Source organism: Nanorana parkeri, unplaced genomic scaffold (assembly GCF_000935625.1).
Source record: "Nanorana parkeri isolate BGI_ZX_2015 unplaced genomic scaffold, ASM93562v1 scaffold422, whole genome shotgun sequence".
NCBI lineage: Eukaryota > Metazoa > Chordata > Amphibia > Anura > Dicroglossidae > Nanorana > Nanorana parkeri.
Window position 1 is genome coordinate 930,912 of NW_017306690.1, and position 27,035 is coordinate 957,946.

A 27,035-nucleotide genomic window follows, 5' to 3' on the forward strand; every position below is an offset into this window, starting at 1 on the left:
ACAGTTCTAGGTCTCACCTAAGATCTCATTAGTCTGCAAATACCTTTAGATCCTTTAGTTTGGGTCCTGACAGGGCCGGATATACTCTCCCTGCTGCCCCAAGGCCAGGTTCTGCAAGGCGCAAAACCCCCCCATCAACAGAGAATGGCAGGGACGGCAGGGTTACTTTTATTTTTTTCATTGTTTCTTTTTTAACTTTTTTATCACTTTTTTATATTTTTAGCTTATAAAGCCCCTGTGTGATAGCCTTTGGAGGTGACAGGTTCTCTTTATTGAACCTGTCACCTCCAATACAAGAGTTCTACCACAGTACTGTGCTAGAACTCTTGTGACAGCTGAGAGAGGAAGAGAACAGCTCTCCCCTCTCACTGTATACACGGAGCAGCAGTGTTAGTTTAACCCTCCCGCTCTGCTCCCCACATCGGCAGCCAGTGAGGAGAGACTCAGCGGCCGGGGGGAGGACGGAACCAGAGGGGAGGACGGACAGGCTGCACACATTTTACACGTGATAGCGGCGACATTGCCGTGATCACTTGTAAAGGAACAAGCGGCTTTCCCACACTACATTTAGTCCTGCCTTCCCAAAGCAGGACTAAATGTAGAAGGCAACTGACCGCCCGGCGCCCGGAGCTTTATGTACCGGGCATCGGGGGATTCCACATCACTGCCACCCCTCTGCGCCCTGCCGCCCCGAGGCCTGGCCTCTGTGGCCTTGTGGGGAATCCGGCCTGGGTCCTGGCCAAACCTTTTTAAAGCATACACTCACCAACACAGTGCTTGTTAAATCTTATTCTTATCGAAGCTAGATTTGAAATAGTTTGTCATTGGAATCAAATGCAACTACCTGACAGACAAGTTGTTCTTAACAGGCTCAAATTTCCTGTATAAAATGGATAGTCTAACCACACAAATGAGACACTATCCAGACTTGCAATAGGGTTTGGGCCCCCTGCCTACATCTTTTGTAGCCAGCCTCTTCCAAATTCTCCACCACTGTGGACTCCATGCTCACTTTACTGTAGCTCATTTCTCCCAGCGGCAGGCATCAACCACGCAAGTCTAGATTTCCTAGATCTGTTTTCATCTAGAGACATTTGACTTCAGCTAGAGGCCAGACCCATCAATGTTTTCATGTCTGCAGCAGTGTTCACACTCTTCTGTCTTACTACGGAGGAGCCTGATGTAATAAGCAGACCTTGTATTTTAGTGTAAGGTCTTTTTTAAGGCAGGGAGAGGTGGAATAACAACTTTGCAAAATTAGGATGGGTAAAGGCATCTGGATCAGATCGCACCCATTCCCATATGCTAAAGGGATTCATGTGTTAGTGCTTCTTGTAAATATAGCGCTACTGGTAACCAGGTTAGTATGATTCAGCTTCTCAGCAACTACTTTGTAAATGTCCCAGGCCCACATACTTGCCAAAAAATATCCTAGGCACATTCTTCTCAGGAAGTAGTTTCTCTGGATGTTTGGAATGATGAGCACCAGCCACTTAATTTAGGATGTTTATAGATGTTATCACACATGTACATGGAGATTCTATTCAAAACTCAGCCCATGGTCTTTTGCATGTCTTTCTTACCTTCTGGGTTCCTATCCCATAGGGCTATACTGGCTTGACACTTAAGCTTCAAACGTGGCACCTTTACAACTGAGATTCTAGTGGTATCTTGGCCTTAGACTTTAAGGCATAACAGTGTGAAAAGGTTTCTGTGTTGCCTTCCTACTCAGTCAGTCACTCACCACTTCCATTGAGGAAGACAGCTGCAGTCAGCTTCCCCTAGGCCCAAGTAGAACGCCATGGCAGTCAGTATCTGTAGAGTATAACTTTTTTTAGACTGAAAACACAAAACGCACAGCTCACCTCTATCATGCGTCCCCGCAATCCACATTCGGTGCACGGATGACTCTCTTCCAGGGTAATAGGCTCAAAAACTGTAGATCATTCAACTTTAATGGAAATAATTTGTGTGGTGTTTTGCAGGATATAAGAATGATCTTCGAAGAGTTGTGCTGAGTAAAAGGGACCCAAGCAATGTACAGGCCAAGTTCATGTTATACAGTGAAGAAACAGACAAAGCAAATATGTGTCAGATTGTGACACTTCAGCCAGACACTCTGGAGAAATGTGCTTTCAATGCTACTCTTCCTATGGTGATAATAGTTCATGGATGGTCGGTATGTATATCAGGCTATAACTACTATTGTTTAAACCTGGCTTGGGCCACAAAAACTTTTATCCAAATAATATTCCTCAATAACTACAAAGGCTGTAAATCCACTTTGTGCACCCTAAGTAACACCCAGATATCACTTTGTAAAAGTAGTGGTGACATCATCACTAAGTTGCACGAAGCTGTGGGTGGGACCCAGGAGGACACCCCACAGCTAGACCAAAAGTCCAAGTATCCCATCGCACTCCTGACCGGAAAATGACCATGCAGCAGGGCGGGTGCAGCAGTAACAACAGATGCCTCCGTCAAAAACGTACAAAATAATAAAGTCATCGGCACTCCAAGTATTCAAGTCAATAAGTTTATTGACCCAAGTGAAAACACCTCTATCAATTTTTTCGGGACCAAGCGGCCCCTTCCTTAGGCAATCAGAAAGTCCAAACACAGCTAGACCAGTCAACTTGAGAGAGAGAGCAGCAGTGACTGTTTTTATTATAGAATACTCCTGCACTGAGGCATCCTGGATTACTACACATATTTGAAAAAAATACACAAAGGGCACCAAGATTCAATTAAAATTAAAAAAACAAAACAACTGTCTCTTGTATTTAGCCAATCCTCCTTGACAGGAAGAGAGAGTGGGGGGGGGGGGGGGGGGGGGGGGCTGGGGGTGACCTAATCAGTTTGCTGCTTCTCCTCTGTTTTCCAATCACCAAACAGGGAGTGTAAAGCAATCCTGCTTTATTGCTATAGCTGTGGCAGAGGTCCCAGGCCTAGCTATGCTGTCTGAAAAGTGGTTAAAACACAAAACAGGTTATTTTCACATAATGGTGAACCTGAAGAAGTGAAAGTTGTGAGAGAAATATGTGAAATGTCACTGCTGACCACGTTCTAGACCACTAGTTGCATGCCTGTGTCTAAATTCTGCTGCAGTGCACATATGTTAGCAGTGAACATGTTAACAGGAGGAGGGGACATCTACAAAAGCCAAAATAAAAATTTAGATGTACTCTCCTACTCTTTAAACCGTTGCCAAGAACAGTTGTATATGATTTATGTTATCAGACTAACCACCCTTTTAAAAGTACTGCAGAAACACATGTTCGCCATTTTCTGGGAGCACACAGAATTAGGCTTACAGGCTAGAAGGCCCACATTTTAAATACAATCTTTTTTTTTTTTTACTGCTGTTGTCCACTACCATGCTTGGTGGCCTCCCTTGCAATATACCCTCTCAATGTTGAAATGCATGTGGCCTGGTATGGTTCAGGAAGGGGAGGCACACAGTCACTTACCTAACTTTAGGCCACTCACGCTGCATGCCTGGATAAGGACCTGGCATCAATTATAAGGGGAACCCCACACCATTTTTTCCCTTTATTTAAAATGAGTATTGCCCCTTTAAAAAAAAACATGTCAGGCTGTTATCCAGGCATACAGCAAGCACGCACCTTATACCAGGCCCTTATCTAGTCATACAGCAAGCACGCACCTTATACCAGGCCCTTATCCAGGAATATAACAAGCATGCACCTTTTACCAAGACCTTATCTAGTCATACAGCAAGCATGCACCTTATACCAGGCCCTTATCTAGTCATACAGCAAGCATGCACCTTATACCAGGCCCTTATCTAGTCATACAGCAAGCATGCACCTTATACCAGGCCCTTATCTAGTCATACAGCAAGCATGCACCTTATACCAGGCCCTTATCTAGTCATACAGCAAGCATGCACCTTATACCAGGCCCTTATCTAGTCATACAGCAAGCATGCACCTTATACCAGGCCCTTATCTAGTCATACAGCAAGCATGTACCTTATAGCAGGCCCTCATCTAGTCATACAGGAAGCATGCACCTTATACCAGGCCCTTATACAGTCAAACAGCAAGCATGCAACTTATACCAGGCCCTTATCTAGTCATACAGCAAGCATGCACCTTATACCAGGCCCTTATCCAGGGATATAGTAAGCATGGACCTTATACCAGGCCATTATCTGGTCATACAGCAAGCATGCACCTTACACCAGGCCCTTATCTAAACATACAGCAAGCATGCACCTTATACCAGGCTCTTATCTAGTCATACAGCAAGCATGCACCTTTTACCAGGCCGTTATCTAGTCATACAGCAAGCATGCACCATATACCAGGCCCTTATCTAGTCATACAGCAACCATGCACCTTATACCAGGCCCAAATATAGCAAGCATGCACCTTTTACCAAGACCTTATTTAGTCATACAGCAAGCATGCACCTTATCCCAGGCCCTTATCCAGGAATATAGCAAGCATGCACCTTTTACCAAGACCTTATTTAGTCATACAGCAAGCATGCACCTTATCCCAGGCCCTTATCCAGGAATATAGCAAGCATGCACCTTTTACCAAGACCTTATTTAGTCATACAGCAAGCATGCACCTTATCCCAGGCCCTTATCCAGGAATATAGCAAGCATGCACCTTTTACCAAGACCTTATTTAGTCATACAGCAAGCATGCACCTTATCCCAGGCCCTTATCCAGGAATATAGCAAGCATGCACCTTTTACCAAGACCTTATTTAGTCATACAGCAAGCATGCACCTTATCCCAGGCCCTTATCCAGGAATATAGCAAGCATGCACCTTTTACCAAGACCTTATTTAGTCATACAGCAAGCATGCACCTTATCCCAGGCCCTTATCCAGGAATATAGCAAGCATGCACCTTTTACCAAGACCTTATTTAGTCATACAGCAAGCATGCACCTTATCCCAGGCCCTTATCCAGGAATATAGCAAGCATGCACCTTTTACCAAGACCTTATTTAGTCATACAGCAAGCATGCACCTTATCCCAGGCCCTTATCCAGGAATATAGCAAGCATGCACCTTTTACCAAGACCTTATTTAGTCATACAGCAAGCATGCACCTTATCCCAGGCCCTTATCCAGGAATATAGCAAGCATGCACCTTTTACCAAGACCTTATTTAGTCATACAGCAAGCATGCACCTTATACCAGGCCCTTATCTAGTCATACATCAAGCATGCACCTTATACCAGGCCCTTATCTAGTCACACATCAAGCCCTTATCTAGTCATACAGCAAGCACCTTATACCAGGCCATTATCTGGTCATACAGCAAGCATGCACCTTATACCAGGCTCCTATCTAGTCATACAGCAAGCATGCACCTTATACCAGGCTCTTATCTAGTCATACAGCAAGCATGCACCTTATACCAGGCCCTTATCCAATCATACAGCAAGCATGCATCCCCCCTTTCCTATACCATACCATCCTGTACCATACCAGGACACATACCTTTCAACACACACAACACTACTGCTGCAAAATGACAGATCCCTGGCTGACTCCTGTTTGTAAACAAACTGACCTGGGATCCTGGGTGACACTATTAACCAAATATGCTACAAAATAATAGATCCCGGCCAGCTGGCGAATTATGACCGTACTTGGTCAATGATACCACCTAGGATCCCTAGCTGGTTTGTTAACTACTGCGGCAGTGTGGTAGGGCAAGATGATAGGTCAGCGGGTCGTCATGTCAGTGGGCCAATATTGTCAGATGGTGGGTCATTGTTTCAGAGGGTCATCATGATTGATCTGGATCTACATCACAGGGCGATGTGATTGACAATGGATTTACATGGTGGGACATTGCTTACTTTTAACTGAATTTTTATTAAAGGACTTGCGTGTTAGTTTATTTACATCTCTATTATTTTGGGAAATAATCAAAAGGGGAACTAATGCACCCTGTACTCATTCTCCTAGGGAAAGAATACATTTCTGGGGGTCCCTCATTACAAAGGGGGTTTCCAGTTTCCACCGCCACAAACTTACACATACTTTTTGTGGTGAGAGGATGTGGGGATGATACTATTGAACCCCTCAACATGAGCACATTCTGACTGACATCTATTAATAAATTGATTTGCACTGACATATGAGCTTCTGTCATGCTGGTGTGCTGGTGACATCTACATTTTAATACAAAGTAAGGACATTTATTTCACATAAATTAGACTTTAGTGACTAAAAAAATGATTGCAGTCTCTGAGACAACCAGCCAATAGATGTGAATCCATGCCATTTGTTTCAATATGAACTGCAAGCAAAATTCATGGTATTTTAAAATTCCATTTATGTTAGCATGAAGAATTGTAGAATGTGTATATGTAAAGTGCAAAATCATTGAGGTATCCAGAAGTAATTCATACAATTTTGGTTATTTATACATATAATATAAAACTAATTATGTCAGATAATAGAATACATCTAGACAGAATAACAGCAAAACATACTGTATGTCCTTATATTATGTATGGTGCAAAAAAAAGATGTATTGATTCTTCTCTAATATTTTCTAGGTTGATGGTTACCTGGAAGCTTGGGTCCCAAAGATGGCTTCTGCATTTAAGTCAAGTAAAAAGCAAATTAATGTCATCATTGCTGATTGGCTGACCTCTGCCCATGTACATTATGCAGTTGCTGTGCAAAATACTCGATTTATTGGACTAGAAATAGCCGAATTCCTAGAATGGCTTGAGGTAAGATTTTTTTAAGCGTCAGTTAACAAGTATTTAAATCCGTGATTTTGGGTGGATTGTTGTGAGCATAATTGTAAAAGACAGTATCTTTATTTTGTATAGCCTGACCTCATAATATACTGTATGAGGGAACGCATTTAGTTTTATACCTTTAGGAATAGTTTATGTACAATTTTAGGACTGTGTGACTTCTTATTGAGTTCTCCTCAATAAATGTCCCATCTTTCAAAGTTTTGAAATCATTGGAGGAGATAAACTATATTGCATTAGAGACAACAACTATATTTGGGGAAGATACTGGCTTCCTTTACACAAGTCCAGGATGACCACAAGATATGCACTTATATTCACACCAGTTGCAGTGCTTTCCGGCCCGATTCTGGCCGGAGCGCACTGCCTCGCATTGCGGCCGGCTCACTTTTTAGTGAGCATGAGGGGGCGTGGTGGGCCATTGAAGTGAATGCCACCGTAACCACACCCTCTGGCCGCAATGCAATTGCCCGCATGGGATCGCAAAACACATTGTGCCTGCGGTCCGGTGCGATCAAAATAGTGCTTGCAGCATTTTGACCGCACCGGACCACAGGCACAATGTGCCATGCAATCCTGTGCGGGGGCGATCGCATTGCGGCCGGAGGGCGTGGCTACGATGCCATTCACTTCAATGGCCCGTCACGCCTCCTCCTGCCCCACTAAAAAGTGAGCAAGCCACAATGCGAGGCAGTGCGTTCCGGCCAGAATCGGGCCGGAACGCACTGCAAATGGTGTGAACAAGCCCTTAAAGCGGACCTTTACCCACTTTCAGCAAAACTCACATCAGCATGCAGCTCTGCATGCTGACATGAAATCATCTTACATTCATTAGTTAAACAAACATGCTTTTCATTTACTTAAAATAAAGTGTATCTACTTCCTGGTCCACTTCTGGCACAAATTTGCAATGTGCCAAAGCATTGCATTCTGGGAAGGTTACATCAGCAGAGCATTGCTGGGAAATCTCATCTGTAATCTCATGATATCTCAGGGAAAGGCATTTTCCTCCCCTCAGATTATGTGCACGGTCACATGTGCCAGATTTTCAGGAAGTAAAAGGAGATCTAATAATCTGCCCTTAGTAGACATGGCCACTGTGAGAAAACTGGGGAAGAAAAGAGAAATAAGGTATGTGTAAGAAAATGACACGAAATATGATTTTTTATGTCATATTCCTTTTCTCGAAGCAGAGGGTGACAAAAGTTCAATAATAGATGATTGTTTTCGTTGTTGCATACAGTTCAGAATGTGTTTAATTTAAAAGTTGCAAAATATTACAGGATATGGTATATCTTACAGAATGAGTCTATAAGATGCTTAATGATGACAAAATATAGTATATCTTACAGCAGAAATCTATAAGATGCTTAAGAAACGTGGCTTTAGTTAGTAAGTAAAAATAGTCCTAACAGGTGTCTGTCTATTCAATGTTAGTGTGGGCGTGTCTGCGTGATGCTGTGCGTGTCTGTGGATCTGTAGTGTGAATGAGTGTGTGAATGTGTGAATGTGTGTATGTCACTTGAAGGATCATCCCTCATCCTTTAATCCATGCTTTTACTTTAAAATAACCTATGTAATGTTTACCTTAAAAGTCTTTCTGATTAGCATAAGGGAGTGCCATACTCTTAGTAGCTGAGTCATTTTGGGCATCATAGTCTATGTCCTGAGTAATGTGTTTTATTCTTCAAACCTATTTTAAAGGCCAAGTCTTCTTTGAGCAATCCTAACAACTGTTTCTACTATGTTTAGGTCTGCACTGTCAGGCTTACAGATTGATTACCAATTGTAAACTAAAAATCAGCAGCACCAGTCAAAACTGGATCTCTAAACTTGGATATTTCAATATATCTGGTTTTATGGTTTTAACAGTATGCAAAGAATACAAAGCCTGCAATTATCTATAAGTATGTGATGGTAGATTGTCATTACTAAATTTTTCTAAAGGTGTATTTGTTGTTATTTTAAAGATATGGGTAAAGGTCCGCTTTACGTTTAATGTTCCTCACCCATCTGTCCTCTTCTGCTACTGGCTTCATGCTCCCTCGTCATCTCATGACAAGAGAGCATGGAGCCGGCCTCCCGGCCAATCAGAAAGCAGGGCGTTGCGTCATTACACGGCGCCCGGCTTCCTGATTGGCAGGCTCGACAGCTCCGGCTGGGTACCGGACGAAGGCCGCGTTCTCGCTGGAGAGGCCCCGGGGGATGACAGGCTGCACATACTAAGGTAAGAAAATCAAAAATACAAGTACTGATACATTTTGTTTAGTGTCATATGACAGTTTTCCTAAAACAATACAGACTAATGATTTCAGTACAGTGTTGGAGTGCCAGGGCCCAGGTCCCAGCTGCAACCGCTGCGGCACTGATAGTTCTTGTGAAAATGCCAAGTATCGGCACTGGTATCCGAACATCCCTAAAAGAAACTATTGCCTATTCCACCTGCTGGTGAACTTTAGCACATTAGTGCAATCCCTAAATGCAGATGTTCACTATTAAAAAGCATAGTATGTATGTTTTTGTCTTCAGTCAAACACTGTGAAAAGGTGAACAGCAATGTGACAGAGGTCCCTATGTTGTTTATATGTGGGCATTGACAGGTGAGAGCTGCTCCATGGTACAGATATGTGTAGATTCCAGCATCCGTGTGCTTTGTTCTAAATGTAATAAGAAGATGTGCTATAACAGACCTATAAAATAAACTTGAAGATCCTTGTTATATGAGTGAGTATGTTCAATAGCTAGATGTGGATATTGATGGAGATGAGATGTGACAATGGTGTACTTTGTTCTTTGTAGCCCAGATAGTGCACTATATTTCTTTCCTCCTGAGCTGCTATGCACCTGCCAGATTTTCTCTTCTGCACTTATTTTTATGGCATTGTTAAGCAGTAGTTCAACAGCCGTATAATCAGACTCAAGATGTTCAGCTAAGTTAACTACTCAGCTCTGTGTACTGGTGCCAGCACAAACATTTGCACCGTAAAATATAACCGCTATATTTATTTACCTTATCTTCTGCTTTCCCATTTATATTGGTGGCTTGTCATAGTTGGCAGCTGAAAAGGAGTTTGATCACAGAAAAATTCATAAGCACAAGAAAATGATTTTCTTTATACCATACATGTGCTATATGCAATGTGGATGGAGTTATTTATCTCACCTCCAGCCACAAAATAACATAATCACTAGATTAAGTGACTACTGCAGCACTGCAAGAATACAAAGGGCATTCTTCAGTAGCAGGACTATGTGATACCCAAGGCAAAGGTGGAAACTCATGCCATCGCTAATAGATTAACTTTCCCATATTCATATATAATGGGATGGGTTTATTGTAAAAGGAAATGTAAGATGTTGTCAATACTTTATAAACAGAGCACCTTCCTTCCAAGCTTTGACAGTAACATAAACTCTGATACAAATTAAGGGGCACATTAGAAGATATTGTCATCCTATATAAGTATACAATTAGATTATATGAAATATTAACTCTTCATTTTAAGTTCACTGCAAAAGATACAAGGACATGGCTTACCGCTGGAAGAAAAGAGGTTTAATATCCAGCTGCAAAAGGGTTATTTCAAAGAAGTCCTGTAAAACATGGGTTAGATGTTTTTGCTTAAAAAATGTAAATGGTTGCCTTTGTATATATAAAAAAAACACATTAAAGAATGTTGTTTCAGAAATGTTTGTCAGATGTCAGCAAGGAATTTTTTTAATTGTTAAGGTGAATTAATACTTTCTAAGGGCCCATTCACACCATGTCCGCAACAGATACAGACTAGAACATTTTTTTGTCTGGTCCAAAAACGCACCCCCATTCATTCCAATGGTAAAAAGTCGTTTCCCCAAAATGTTACTGAAAATGCAACTTTTAATGACTTCTGCAGTCTCAAAATTATTTAACTCTTTCATGGCAAGCATCTTTACTAATTTGTAGAGCACCCTGTTGCTGTTATGACCTGCTGCAAACAAGATGTATGGCAGGAAACCATCTTCTGGCAGCATGCCTGAGCAACCTTAGCCCATTCCACATAAGGAATGGCCTCCACTTCACTAATATTTTGGGGTTTTCTTGCTGCAAGTGCCTTCTTTAAATCCCACCAGAGATTTTCTATGGGGTTCAAGTCAGGTGATGGTGATGCCCACTGTAGAATCTTTAAGACTTCTTTCACAGATGTCTGTTCTAATGGAAAGACTTGGGACTGAAATTTGAGGATTGTGTTTATCTGATAAGCTTAATTTACATACAATGGACAAGCCACATCAGACCCCTCACAAGTAGAAGCAAGAAGAAATGTTAACCCATAAAATCCTAACCCAAGTAAAAGCAATTTAAACTGCAAGAAGCATTTTTAATTTTTTTAGCTTATTTGTGAATGGGAACATGTAACAAATATAAAATAGGTGTTATCCCAATCTTGCTGTGAATGTGGAAATACACTATAACTGTAGGTAGAGTGTTCTTTTTAGGATATGCTTCATTCTTCTTCTGCAAACTGAAACCTCAGTGCCTGTTGCCTCCAAGACTTGCTGCTGGACTTTTGCAGTCACTAGAGAGTTTTTCTCAACATGCCTTTTTAGAAATCTGGTTGCAGCTGTTGATAGCTCCCCTTTTCTCCCCCATCCAGGTAGTGTAACCACTGTTTCTTTAACTTTGAACTTTCAAACTATGCTTCCAACGGAGTCTCTAGGAACATTCAGTACCTTTGCTATCTTTTTGTATCCTGCTCCTTGTTTGTGAAGGGCGATGATCTCTTCTCTTAACCTTTTTGACCAATCCTTTGACTCAGCCATATTTCTAACATGCAGTCAAACACATGCAGTCAAACAAGACACTCAACAAACCCCTAGCCAGTTCAGGTATTTCATCTGTTCTAGCTCAAGCACATCTGGTGCAACTAATAAAGCCATTGATAAGTTGCATCAGGTGTGCTTTAGACAACACATGTTTTGCACACATGTGCTTTTGTTAGAAATTCTATTCAGGGGGTTGACTAATTTTGAGACTGTAGAAGTAATTGAAAGTTGCATTTTCAGGTAAATTTGGGGAAACCATTTGAAACATTCATTGTGTTGACCTATTTCAATTGCTTTTGTTTGATTTGTTTGTTGAACACAGCTGAAGGTCTGTAAATGTTGCCAATAAACCTGTTTTGCAATGGGGGTTGAATTATTTTGATTGCATCTGTATGTTTGTTAGTGTCTGCCATGTCTGTTACTGAAGTGAACCTATGCCCAGATCATGAACACTAAAGTGTTTACATATTCTGAACAAGCAGTACATACAACAAGCAGTAAAACAAGCCCTCACTCATATCTGTATCTATAAGCATTTTGAGAAAAATAAATGTCAAACTTTACTACATTAGAGTTAACAACCAGCTGATGTTTCTAAGCTTTTACAAACTGACTTTGTCGTCATCTTTAAGGATCTTTGAGAAGGAATAACGTCAAATTAAAAGCCGCCAGAGGGGTCAGGGATGGCTTGTTTAAAAAATGTTTTACGGCTTGTAAAGAATATGTAAATAGTAGACATGTAAGCCTGCAAAAAATTGCTTTGTTTCATTTTGTTTCGGATGTTTCGTTATTTCGTTTTTTCAGGATTTGGGTCTGAATGTCAATTGAATGACTCAGAATTTTGTTAATTTTAGATGAGTTAAATGATCATTTTGAACTAAAATTAATTGCAGAAAAGCATTACATGTTAACTTTGTTTCTTTTTAATTTTTAAATTTAATTTTAATTTCTGACACCACAAACCAACAAAACAAGCGTGCGGTTCTCCAGCAATTAATAGCAGACTCTTTAGGTCTGGTAGGAATTTTAAGGGGATCCCAAATGCTGAAAAAAAACCCGTAGGGTCCCCCCTAAACTCCCTTAACAAACCCTTAATCCAGTTAGCAGCCCATCGGCATGGGGACAAGGTGCTTTTCCATGGGGTCACACCCTGGTAAAAGCACTCTTCCAATGCTGAGATCACCCGTAAGTCAATAAAGGAAAAGGGAAAGATGGGGCTTTAAAAGTGTCTACTAACTAATGCCAGGGAGTATGGTTTGAACATAATGTCAAAAAAATTCATCAATATTGATTGATTAATTTTTTTGACATTATGTTCAAACCATACTCCCTGGCATTAGTTAGTAGACACTTTTAAAGCCCCATCTTTCCCTTTTCCTTTATTGACTTACGACTGTAATTAGGGGTGTGGTGTCTCCAATTTAGTGCTGATCCCTAACTATCTCTTTTTACTACAATGCTTAGATCATGTGGCCTGGTATGGTGGAGGGAGGAGGGGCACTGGCTTGTCCCCCCCCACCTTTCCTGCCAGGCTGCTGCCCGGATTAAGGGTCTGGTATTTTAGGGGGGACCCAATTTTTTAAAAAGTTTTTTGCCATTGGGGTCCCCCCTAAAATTCCTACTAGACCTAAAGGTTCTGGCATAATATGGGGAGGGGTGGCCCCATGCTTTTTTTTAATTATTATTATTTCTGTGAATAGTTAAACACTTTTGTGCATTCTGTTATAGCTGTCAAATTCTTTACATTGGGGATGGAAGTGTACGCAAAGAAGCAGAAGCTGTTACAGTATAACACAGATCTCTCAGCTCCTTTCATTATTTACATTGTGTAACAATATTATGTTACTTTGCTTTCATTTGAGATACAAGTGCAGAGAAGCCAGAAAGCATGTTTTGTTTTCAAATTAAATTCGGATGTATCAAACATTCGGATTCGTTCAAATTTCAATTCGGAACAAAACTAATTGCATATGTCTAGTAAATAGTTTAATGTCCATAGTCTGGACACAGGTCCACTTTAAGGGAAGGACAAAATAGCATCTATAGCAACTGGCCATATGTTTATTTGTTTTTAAGTTGCACTGTTTTATTTAGGTCTTATGTGTCTTTAATATGCTTTATTGCATTTGATTCATATCTATATGCTTGTTTAGTTTCTGTTTTTGATAAATGTACAATACAAAGCAGTGGTACTTCACTATTTAAGTGATGACTATTTGGCTTTGGCTAATTTGCTGGTAGTATAATGTATGGGGACTTATTACCTAAAGGCTCTAGATAAAATATATATCTCTCTTTCTAGTCCTAGAAACTTTTTGTAGATATACAAAGCTCCTAAGATAATGGGCATACCCTTAGAGGTTTATTCTGCCTGAGGGACTACTCACAATAAATCCAGACATACAAATGCTTTATCATATATCTGAACCATGACTCATCTTAATTGTGATTGAATAAAAATGAATAACAGATAATCTTACATATTTCTTTTCAAAACTGATTTTGGATAGATTTAACACATGGTCATAATGACAAATATTATTTTGTTTTACTATTATACATAGTTCTGTCCTCATCCTGCCCCTGTCCTAATTATGTAACTTATGATGTTTTCCAGTCATCTGTTCAGTTTCCAAGAAGTAATGTTCACTTGATTGGGTACAGCCTTGGAGCTCATGTTTCAGGATTTGCTGGCAGCTATGTGAACGGATCAAACAAGATTGGAAGAATTACAGGTAATTTCTAATTATTTACAACTTCTGCACAACACGAATCATCACACTCCCATACGGATTACTACACGTTTCTGTTGCTAGAGTGTACCTTTATGTATATAGTTAACCTTTTGAAAGTTCCATGACTTTTTGGTAGGGTTGCACAGATACCAAGTACAGTACTCGGCACGAGTACATGTACCGATACTTTCGAGCTCCAAGACTACACTAGAGAAGAATTCAAAAATTAGGAGGCAGCTGTCATTTGTAAGGAGCACATGGAGCTCCTGGGATTTGTACATCTCTGTTTTAATGTATGATTTAGTTTTTATAAATATAAATAAAGGGATGCACAGATACCAGTTTTGCGAGTACGAGTACTGGTACTTGCCGAGTACTTACAAGTACGAGTACTGATAAATTTTTGTTTATTGTCAAGTGACAGTTTTTCTAAAACAATATAGACTAATGATTTTAGGACAGTGTTGGAGCGCCAGAGCTAGGCCCCAGCTGCAACCTCTGCAACCCTGGTAGTTCTCATGAAAATGCCAAGTATCTGCACTGGTACTCGAAAAGTATCTGTGCATCCCTACTTTTTGGGGTATGGGGAAAATAAACACTACCCCTCCCCACACATAACAGTACTCAGCCATCCATTGCCATCCAGAGGACTGTCTTGCTGTGGTCATGCCAAAGCCTTTCAGAAAGTCTGTATTTGCATAAGAGCATCAGCAGACTACAGCAGTGCTGCATAAAGGGTGACTTTGGAAATAAAGGTACAATAAGACACATTCGCCTGCCATCTGTTTGAGAGTTATCTTTGCTCTAACACTTCCTAATACAGGTGCACTTTAAACACTGCACCACTATTAAAAAGCTATATTTTCAAGTACTATTAAAGACAAATATTTTTTTGGGGATTTGGATAAACTGGTGAGCAGTTGTTATTGGTGTCTGTGTAACCGCAAGGGAGATTCACTCTCTCTCAGGGCAGCAACAGTGGCTTAGTGGTTAGCACTTCTGCCTTATAGCACTGGGGTCCCCAGGTTGTGTTGGTTATGTGTTTAGATAAAGCACTGAGATCCTGAGGAATGCTGAATTAAGTTTTACTTTCTTAGAAGGACATTATATCAGAATAAAGAATTATACAGCATACAGAGAGAACCTCCTGTATATATCATAGATAAACATGCATAGAGACTAACATTGCACTACAGCGTCATCTAAAGCTCAGAAGACATAATTACACAAGTAATACAATAATATGCATGCTGTTGCATTTTCAAAATCCCTTCTCAACAGCATATGTGTTGCTATATGATGTTTAGCTTCTCTCGAAGGAAACTGTGAGGATCCTTTGGCAATGGCTTGGTGAGTGCATCCTCAGTCATTTCTTCTGACAAGCAATATGGCTTGCTCTTGAGTGTCCCTAAGCAGATGATACTTCACGTTGATATGCTTAGTTTTAGAGTTGACTCTTTCTGATTGTCAGCTTTACACATCCCTGGTTATCTTCAAAGATTGGGATTGGGTTTGACATGTGTACGCCCATGTCTATTAAAAGCTGGCGGATCCATATTGCTTTTGACTAGTGTGTGCTGCTGCTATGTATTCAGATTCAGTTGAGGAAAGTGCAACAGTTGTTTGCTTTTGGCTAGACCGACTTTTGGTTCCTTCTCCATATTGGAAGATGTAACCACTTGTGGATTTGCTGTCTGTGCAGTCTCCGGCCCAATCAGCATCCGCATATCCAACTAGTTTTGGATTTGACACTGCTGGCAGTTGTAACTTCATCTGTCTGTCTTCTTGATTACTGGAATAAAGACTACTTGTGAATCCCATGAGTATTTCATTCACTTTGCCATTCCACATTCTTGCAGATTGCTTGAGTCCGTAGATGCTTTTATGGAGCTTACACACAAGGTTGCTCAAACCCTTATGGTTGCTCCATGTAGAGATCTTCCTTAATGTCTCCATATAGGAAAGTGGTTTAACGTCTACTTAGTGTCTCACTTACACGCCCTTCCTAGCTGCGATGCTAAGGAATGTTCTGATGGTGGAGTGCTTTACAACGGGAGCGAATGTTTCATCTTAGTCTTCTCCAAATTACTGGAAGTATCCCTTGGCATCTAATCTGGCCTTGTATTTGTGTTTTTTTTCCTTCTGCATCAAGCTTCACCTTAAAAGTCCATTTGCTTCCTATAGTTCTGTGATCGGGGGGGGGGAGATCTCCATATGTGTCCAGGTTTTATTTTCTTGGAGTGATATTATTTCTTCTTCTGCTGCCCCTCTCCATTGATTGGCTTTGCGTTTTGGTAATTTTTCTGTCTTCCCATGATATTGGTTCAAGTATGCTATGTGTCTTAACAGTATATGACAGCTTGCAGGGTGGTATTCTCTTCGTTGCCCGAGTGGATCTTCTACTTTTCAGGTTGTTCAGCAGAATTTATTTGTTCCGATTCTTGTTCCGACTCCTATGCAGCTTCACTTTGCTCAGCTTCCTCCGCTGGTTCCCCGGGCAAATTCACTTCACAACTCCCTGGGATCATTGTTTCTGGTGATGGGTTCTCATTGAAGTAAACGCTGCGGCATATTGTCACTTTGTCTGTCTTTGGGTGGAGGATTTTTATATCTTTCACCTTGCTCACTATAGCCCACCAGAATACCTTCTATGACTGTTCTTTTTGGATCGCTTCTCCCTTGGAATATAGACGTAAGCTTTACATCCAAATACTCTGATGTGCCCTAGGCTAGGCTTTGATCCATGCCACATTTCAAATGAGGTGCTTTCAACTGCTTTTGATGGTAGTGTGTTCTGTAGGTATGTTGCAGTCATGACTGCTTCCCCCAAGTACTTCTTAGGTACGTTGGCGTCTGACAACATGCATCTGGCCATTTCTTTAAGAGTGTGATTTTTACATTCTGTTACACTATTTTATTCAGGAGTGTATGGTGTGCTAGTCTGGTGTACCGTACTATACCCTGTGTCTTCAGATATGATTCCACTTCCTTACTGATGTATTCCCCTCCATTGTCAGTGCGTATAATTCCTGGTTTCCATTGGAATTTATTGCTAGACATGGCTACAAACTCTTGAAGTTTTTCTGATGTTTCATTCTTCTGCTTCATCAGATAAGTTGTCGTGTACCTGGAATAATCATCAATAAAAGTTAATAGATATCTGTTCCCGCCTGATGTAGGAGTTTTCATTGGTCCACACACATCACTGTCCATGGGGTGGGTGGCCTTTCTTTCAGTGGCCTGTGGAAGTCTGGTATGTGTGGCCTTTGCTTCCATTCAGCATTTGCATGTCATGAGCATTTGGCAGGGCAATGCGGTTATATCTTCTGGTAAGCCTCTCCTTATATTATCCTTTATTGGTTCTAGGTTTCGGTACCCTAGTCATCTGTGCCATAGATGGATTCATTTGTTGTGTGAATTATGAGTGTCTGTTTTGACTTGTTCGTCTGCGGTGATGAGTCTGTAGAGCTGTTTATTCAATTTTCCTTTTTGCAAGGATTTGCTTATTGTTTTCGAATTGTACTTTCATCACCTCGGAATTGAAATGTGAGCCCGGTATTAGCAAGGGTTTTCACTGATAGATGGCGTCCTTCAAGGTCTGGAATATACAGTACATTTTTCACCAGGGTACCCTGCTTGTCCCCTGACGGTGTGAAGCAGATATAGAATCCTTGACCATTACCTTCTGCAGTAATACTTTTTTTACTAGGACAACTTTGTTCTTTGCACTGAAATCAAGTTTTGTAAAGAATATCTAATCATTAGTCTTGTGACTTGTTGAGTCAATACACCATCCGCGTAGTGTACAGTTCTGAGTCACTTTAAAAGTAGCACTCCATGATGTGCCTGTAGTTTCCTTTGTAAATGCCTTAGCTCTTTCTCTTGTAGGTGCCTCTCGCTTTCACCTGCTCGACTTTCCAGATTGAACAGTCCTTTTTCAGATGACCAGTCTTTTTACAGCAAAAACACGCTCCGCTTTTTTTTGTTTTGCTTTGCACTCTCATCCACCTTAAAGGGTTATTAAACCCTCTGGTTTTAGCATATATCTATTGCAAGCAAGCAAAAAGGTTAAAAAAAACGCTTTAAAAAGGGTTAAAACTTACCTGTGTCTTCCCCGCGCGCTGCTGTCCGAAAATCTGAAAAATCTCGGGCAGCCGCAATGCATCCTGGGGCCCGCGCATGCGCAGTTCAGATTTTTGGCCAGGAGACGAAGAGAGACAGAAGGTAAGTCTATGGACAGCATGCACCCGCATGCAGACACCGTGGGACAGGAAGTGCTAGCATGCACAGATGAGTCAGCGCTGGATTGGAGACCCTCAGCAGCGCTGGAGAGAAGGCTGAAAATGACAGGAAAGAAGAAGATCAGATTAAGAGACATCATTTAAGGTAAGTGCTTACATTAACATTGGGGGAGGGGAAACAATTGTATCCTTTGTCACTTTAAGGACTGTCTCGTTTTCCGCATTGTGCATATTTTCTTTTCCTCTGTCATATTCATTGATTCATTTTCCTTTGGCATATTCTAGTGTTAGTCCCTGCTCAGGTCTGGTTTCTAGAATGTTAATAAGAGCACTGTATCACTCTGGAAGGCTGCATAGCAGTAATGTCACCGCTTGGTTATCTTTAATTTCCTCTTTAATTGCATGTCGCTGTTCTACAATATCCAGCATGGCATTCACATGTTCACACATTTCCTGGCCTTTTTCTAGTCTCATGTTCTATAGCTTGCATAGCAGATATAGTTTGCTTTTTAGGTTGGAATGTTCATGCAATTTTTGTAATGCAGTCCACATACCTTTAGCTGTATTTTTTTTTCTGATGTGAATGAGTTGGTCATCTTCCACTAGCAGGCTTATAATTGCTTTTGCTTGCCTGTTATTTTTGTCCCATTCCTTCGTGGGTCCATTAGTGGGTCTGTTTGTACTCAGTTGCCACAGGTTGTCTTTGCTTAGCAGCATTTCAAGCTTGAACTGCCATAGCTGGCAGTTGCTATTGTTGAGCTTTGCAATCGCAAACTTCATATCTGAACTACTTGCCATCTTTCAGTAGCTTGAATGCGGCTCTTGTTAACTTGCAGTGTTCTGTTTAGTGCCTGGGTCCATAACTTGTTGGTTATGTGTTTAGATGAATCATTGAGATCTTGAGGAATGCTGAATTAAGTTTTACTTGCTTAGAAGAACATTATATCAGAATACAACATTACACAGCATTCAGAGAGAACTTCCTGTATATATCATAGATAAACATGCATAAGCATAAAGATTAATATTGCACTACAGCACCCTCTACAGCTCAGAAGACATAATTACACAAATAATACAATCATATATATGCCATTGCATTTTCAACAATCAGGACACTATCTGCATAGAGTTTGCATGTTCTCACTGTGCTTGCGTGGGTTTCCTCCGGGTACTCTGATTTTGTTCTCACACTCCCACATTCCAAAGACATGCTGGAAGGTTAATTGGCTCCTGTCTAAATTGGCACTGTATGTGTGTGCAATAGGGACCTTAGAATGTAAGCCCCTTGAGATCAGGGACTGATGTGAATGTGCAACTATGTAAAGTGCTGTGTAAAGTGTATAGATACCTGTAATAAAAAATAAATAAAATAAGTGTCCTTATCACCAGTGTCACCGGTAGAAAGTGAGGGTAAATCTACAATTTTGAGTTGCCACCAGAACAGGAATAGAGGAGAAATCTTTCAATGGGGACACCTGTTCCTATGACAACTGTCTAAGAACGGATTTCCCTTGCGATGGAAAGATATCGTCTCACTTACTGTTTAGCCTACAGGACAGGGCAAAAATGAATGCTGGGAGTTTGAACCCTACCCTACTCTACTTAACACAGTGAAGATCCATCATCAAAGGTACAAGAGGACAAAAATGTATTGCTGTAAAAAGAAAACAGGTTAAAAAGACAACACACAAAGAAAATATTATCAACCCAATGAATGACTGGCACTGACTCTGTTATCGGAATAATGAATCTTTCTTGATGATGATGATGTTAAATTTATAAACATGGCAACAGAATGAGACTTTCAGGATCCAGAGGCAACTACAGTTCTAAGGACAATACATATGTGGTTACTGTAGTAGAGTTGCAGTCATATACCCTTTGGTGTCAGCAGTAAACCTTCCTTGTACAGATTGTAACTGGTGTTGACACTATGAACTCTAGGGAAGCAGGATAGATATGTACATTATGAAACCTTGATCTGTTTCCCTAATGTTTGTACTAGTAAGACTAGTAAGACTACAAGAGCAGGCTGCTATGTACAAATCACACGCAGCACCTGTCCTTCCCGGGAAGGAGCCCAATACGGCTGTACATGCAGCACAGATCTGTACGGGCCGGCTGTAAGTCGTGTGAATGAGGCCTTACGGGGCCAGGGTGCAAGGTCAGAATCAATCCTTACGACACAGCTAGAGGGCATCTGTAACAACTGTACTGTAACAAATGTAATCCTTAACAGATCACAGCTGCGGACATAGCTGCTGCTAGGGTTACTTACAGGAGAAGGTGACCCGGGATGCTTTTAGATAGAAGGAATATATATATATATATATACATATATATATATATATATATCCACACTCCTATATTAGGAGGGTTCCAAGCAGCTGGTAGACTGTATTACACAAATATCCCATCCGGTGAATAATGAGTCCTTTAGAACTACACCAGTAAATCGCCAGTACAAAAACACTCACGTTACAGTGCAACCTCCAGTTGGCTACATAAGTAACTTTTTACCACGGTGGCATTTAGTAAGGATAACTGCCAGTTAGTGTAAGCACAGCATATAGTTGTGGTTAGCTGCGTCGGTTGGTTATGGTGATGCCAGTGGGAAGTCAAGGTCTAACCTCCCCGGGAGTCCTTGCAGTGCACACTTAGATGGTGTTGCAGTAATTCCAGAGTGGAAGCTCATTGCAGAGTTTGCAGGAGGGAGTACTGTAGCTTAAAGTGGACTGAGAGTTCCTTGACATGCACAGGGGAGTTGAATACACAGCTTCTAACCCAGGCCAGTGAGTGGATAAGTAAGTATTCTTCCTTTATTCTCCCAGGATGGTGAGTGTAGATAGATATTCACTGGCTACAATTTAGGATGGAGAGGGTTTAGGTGAGTATCATTGATATTTATTATTTCTTTTTCCAGGATAGAGTGGTGTTGCCAAGGCAGGGGAAATGTTCAGTGTCAGCTTCATTGCTAGGACCCTGAGCATTTCAAACTTACCGGCTTTAAACTGACAGCTGGCTTGAGAGGAGGAGCGGAGTGGCACTGAGGGAGTAGGCAGCGCTGGACTCCGTACCCGGAGCGCGAATGGGTAAGTATGTTACAGCAGCTTGCTTGAAGAGAAACTTGTCTATAAATTTTAAGGTGACCCTAGCCTGCTTTCACTGTAGCATTGTTTCTGCATTGAGATTAAATACAGTAGTTGAGTTTTGCCCTCAAAATTCTCCACCAATTTTAATGGACTTATTCAGGGGCAGATCTTCTGTGCCAGCGTCCTCATGAAGCAGGCACAAAAAAAATTATGAGCACATCTCTAGATGTGATTGGTTAACATTTCCTGTGTCTAGCTACACTCATCCTCATAGTTAGAGCCGACTTGTGACATCGACTTATAGATCGAGAATTGAGCGAACACATACCGTCGCTCGCTCACTTCCCGATCATCTCCCTGCAGAGAGCGTTGACTGACAGTCACCACTCCCTGCAGGGATTCCCTCCTCCCCTCTACGTTCCTCCAGCACTGATTGAAGGAACGGACAGGTGAGGGGGCGGGCACAGCTGGCTCTGCCTATAGAAAGGCAGAACCCGCTGTCAATCAGCCAGCTGGGTTGATCTCGACAGTATTGTCAGGATCCATCCAGGCTGCGGCACTCTCAGTATAGAGCAGGCAATAGCCCGCTCTATACTGAGCTTTGGGTCACGGGAGGATGTTAGTATATGTCCTCACCGTGACCCTAAAGAGAACTATTGAATAAAAATGTTACCCCATAGTTTTCTTTTAATATAGTAAGTATAGGACAGCATTAAAGCTCAACTCCAGTTAAAAGGAAATATCTTATTCCCTATCCACTCCACCTGCCTCTAGTTAATCTATACATACTTAAATTCCCCATTATTGACCTAATAAAACAGTCAACGACAGGCCAGGTCCCAATCCTTCTTTCTTCTGGTCTGTAGTGGGATGGCTCTTCTTGCAGTATTTATGCCTCCTTCTGCTGATACAAAAACTGCCTATTGGCTGCCATAAGTGTCCATCACAGGGTCCTCAAAATGTGCTCACAAGGTCCTGAGGTTTTCCAGTAGTAAAATAATGAAGAGGCTGCAACTGGCCTACAGCTTCCAATTACTGATTTCCAGTAATGGAAGTTGTGCCTTGGATCATCAAGTAACAGTGGACGTTTTAAAGGGGTCTAGTGGCTTTTTTTAACTAATGAATGGCTAAAAGCAGATTGGGGTGGGAGGGTATTTTATTTTTCTGGAGCTGGACTTCAACTTATTACAGCCCTGAAAATGCTATCTTCTCTGGAATTATTAATTTACTAAAAGAACAGCAACGTCAGATACACATTAATCCTATAATGTGTAGGTGAAAATGAATAATCAGTGTTCTTGTAATTTTACATTAAGTTTTAATTGAAGGAAGAACAAGATACATTTTTAGATCATTTTACATTTGAAACTTTTCTTATTAATGATTGCACTGGATTAGTATATTGAGTCTGCAGCTAATCTCCATAAACATAACATTAACAATGAAACAATATTCTAATTTTATGTCTACCCTAGATGACTGCCTTAGAGCATCCTATATCTGTTAAATAGTCTGGAAAATAATTGAACATATGTCTATTTTTCTACAATGTATTCAATTAGTCATGCTTTTACTGGTGTCAAAAGTGGGAAAGCTTTAAAAAGATCAGTAAAATCGTTTTATCCTGACACATTACTGGATGTATGCACTGAAAAAATGTAGGTATCTGCACATGAAATTGGGCTTATTCTATAAGGCAAAGTGTACCTTTGCCCAGCATCCAATGACAATTCTTGTTTCACCAATTCTCATTGCAGTAAACTAAAGCGTGGTTGGCTTTTATACGTTACTCTTCTTTGCACAGAATACATTTATTGGTTTTTTTTTTAAGTAAGAAAAAAAATAATAGGAAATCAAATAGTTTACAGTTGTCACTAGAACAAGAGGTGAAGGGAAATCATGCAAAAGGGATACCTGTTCCAGTGACAGCTGCCTAAGAGAAAAGTTCTACTCATTTTGTAGAGATTTCTTCCACATTTCTATTGTGTCTGTGGCACAGGAAGTGATGAAAAATCTTCCTAATGGGACATAGACAGCAAACAATACATTGACAGAAATGTTAAACCTTCCCTACTTTATCCAAAAATAAAAGCAAACGTTTGAGCTATACATACACTTTCAGTAAATCTAACAGAGATGGAAAGGATTCCCAGGATGAAGTCTGCTAGGAAATTGGGATCATCAAGCAGCCCACCAGCCTCTACATCACTGCTGCGCCCTGTATTGACATAGAGGTCAGTGTAAGCAACCTTTGAGCATCTGTCAGGGTACCAAGAAACCAGACAGAAACTTAAAGTGTAGGTTTAAATAAAAAAGGAGTTTATTGAAAACAACAATAGGTGGCACATAAATGGCAAAACAACTTGCAACTGGTTAAGGAAGGGTAAGAAACCCTGACAGCATCAAGAGAGACCACTGAGATCAACTTCAGCCAGAATTTCAGGTATGCCTGTTTGGAATAAGGTGTGTTAATGACAGAGTTGTTTTAAAGTAATTTTGTATTTCTCAATTTTACTTGCCTACTCTTTATTTTTTTGTGTGAGTGTGTTTCTCTTGGGTAAGCTGACTCACAGGGGTTGATGGAGGCAAATAGGCCATTAGCTTTGCAAGGGAATTTGCACATTGTAGGAGGTTTTTCCCTTAGTCTGGTGAATATGGTTAAATTCCCTTTGCAAAGAATACCCCATCATGTGCAAGGAAAAAACAAACTTGCACATGATTGGCTGACAGAAGTCAGTAGAGCTTTACCACATTCAATAAACTAAGGGGAAACTTCCCCTGCAGAGTTCAAGTGCCCTTGCAATGTGAACAGCCTATTTGCCTTTATTTCCCCTAAACATGTATGGTAAGAACAAGCAGTAAAGCAGAACCATTGTGCAACTCTGCAAGTACCGTAGGTATCAGAAACTCTGTATGTAATAAGCAACTCTGACTGCCCTGTATACATATAAATTATAAACTAAACATAGGAATAATATTTTTAAAATGTAAAGACTCACTAGTTAAATTACATCAAGTGATTGTATTGTACAGGCATATCTAAATTGCTGTAATTGTTATACATTCCCTTTAGTGTATATGTTTGCATTTGTATGTATACGTCTACCTGCCTGGAAGAGCTGTACAACTAACTACACATGTAGTAAAAATAATGCATGGATCACAATGCATCCACCACCAGTGTATGTATAACATTACAGAAGATTAATGTTTAAATAAAAGTTTCTTATAAGTAGGTTATATACTTAAAGGTGTCTGGCCTTTAAACTGGGCTCATCGGGCACAGGTGCCTTTATTATCCAGATTTTTACATCTACACTACTTAATACAAAACAACACTTAGTAAACAAATGTTTGTATATTCTCTTTGAGTTCTTATATTTTAGTAGGTTGATTTACATGTCAAACATTAAAATGCATGCTCATATTTTGTAGGACTTGACCCAGCTGGCCCTTTATTTGAAGGAATGTCTGTAACAGATCGTTTGTCTCCAGATGATGCAACCCTTGTTGATGCCATCCATACAAACACACAACAGCATATAGGATTAAGTGTTGGCATTAACCAACCGGTTGGCCACTATGATTTCTATCCTAATGGAGGCAATATACAACCTGGCTGCCAGTTCAAAGACATATACAGCCATATAGTGGAGTATGGTGTCCTTGGTAAGTAACTAAATTTACAATCTTTGTTACCATATGTAATATATTATGATGGTTATAGCAGGACCGTTCACAAAGTAAATTGTTTTGGCTCTATACGGAAAGGGTTAGAATCTAGAATCCCCAGTGGCTGGCTTGTATGGGGTTAGTGTTACATGGTCAGTAATGTTTCCCTGCTAAATATGACTGATACATAACAGGAAACCCCATTTCTTCAATAAGTTCAGCATGTGTTTTACTTGATCAAGCTTTACTGGACACTCCATGAGGAAATGTGTTTGATGGAGCTTATGCGCAGAAGTCAAAATCTGCTATGACTTCTTTTTATGCCTGAATAGTTGTCCATAATCATGATTCATTTTTTTTTCTTTGTTCCTTATCATAAGGATTCACTCAGTCAGTCAAGTGTGCTCATGAGAGATCAGTCAACTTGTTCATAGATTCTATAAAGAATGAAGACAAGAACAGCGTGGCATATGAATGCAGAGACTATGAAACCTTTGAGAAAGGCATGTGCCTAAACTGTCAGAGACATGGCTGTGTTTCCTTGGGGTACAATCTAAGTTCAAAGATACTGCCCCCCGGACGTCGACTCTTTCTGAAGACACGAGCACAAATGCCATACAAAGGTAAGAAGTGCAAAAAACAAATTAATGCAACATGCACATTGACCAGTCAGCTGACGATCCAGTAAAACTAAACAGCTGATTAATTGCTAAGGCAAATTTATAAGTCCAAAGAACTGCATAAAAACACAGCAGTGCCACAAAGAACGCTATTTTATTTTTTTTAAATGGTATTCAATCAAAGCTAATTCAGTTATGGGTGGCTGCAGACCGTTTCAGTCTGCTATCTCCTGGTAGCACATAAATCATGTCATTCCTAATATAAGAACAAATGATAACATGGCAGCAGCCACTCATAGAAATCCCATTTGGGACACCATGTACCCTATAAAGATTAAATATTTATATTGAAATTGTTAGCACAGTGAAAGCGCAAGCAACAAAACCTTGGTACAGAGAGGCACAACGGAGTCCCAGTTTCCTGCATGTGAACTACATTCTCTTTCTTTCCATGTGCTTGTATTGATAAATGGAGCATAGTCTTCCAGAATTAGCTTAATGCAGTCATTCTGTGTATGCTCAGTGGGAACAGCTCTGGAACGATATTACAAACTACTTCATAAATAACCTTTAACAAATTATGATGGGGAAACATGCACTTGTTATTTGTTCTCGCAACCTACGTCTTGCTGGACATCAAAAAATTCTGACTATATGCATCATATTTTTTATCTTCTTGTAAATGCCACAGATAATATTTCACATGTTCAGGACAGAGGGTGGTAGAACACCAGCTGTCTCGTGTGTCTGCAAAAACAAATTATTGGCTGAAATGTTAATATTCAAAGGGAATTTCACCATATGTTACAGTAAATATATTTCAGACTTTGTCATTCCAGCAGCCAATGAAGTCAGATAGGATTTATCAAGTCTGGATGTTGACTTTACATAGCAATGAGATGTTGAATCAGTGGGCACTTGACAGAGACAGACAGCATTGCTCAAATGTCATTTTGTTCCTTATTTACAGTGATATTTTTTAAAGAGCTTAGATCAGTTATGTATACTATACAAGGAAATAGCACTATGTTCTTCTTGCTTTAATGTATTTTCAAGGAGATACTTGCAGTTTTCTCTTCTTATTTTAATCTATTTGGATT

At 40.5% G+C, this 27,035-nt stretch overlaps 1 protein-coding gene across 1 annotated transcript in view; it reads left to right on the plus strand.

Annotated features, from left to right (window-relative positions):
• Positions 1-27,035, plus strand: part of LIPC (lipase C, hepatic type) — an 81,657-nt gene that overhangs the window by 34,357 nt on the left and 20,265 nt on the right. The window contains exons 3-7 of the mRNA XM_018559921.1: positions 1,986-2,179; positions 6,560-6,739; positions 14,190-14,307; positions 25,079-25,312; positions 25,696-25,938. Of these exons, the coding sequence (XP_018415423.1) occupies positions 1,986-2,179; positions 6,560-6,739; positions 14,190-14,307; positions 25,079-25,312; positions 25,696-25,938 (969 nt within the window). The remainder of the gene's footprint in view (positions 1-1,985; positions 2,180-6,559; positions 6,740-14,189; positions 14,308-25,078; positions 25,313-25,695; positions 25,939-27,035) is intronic.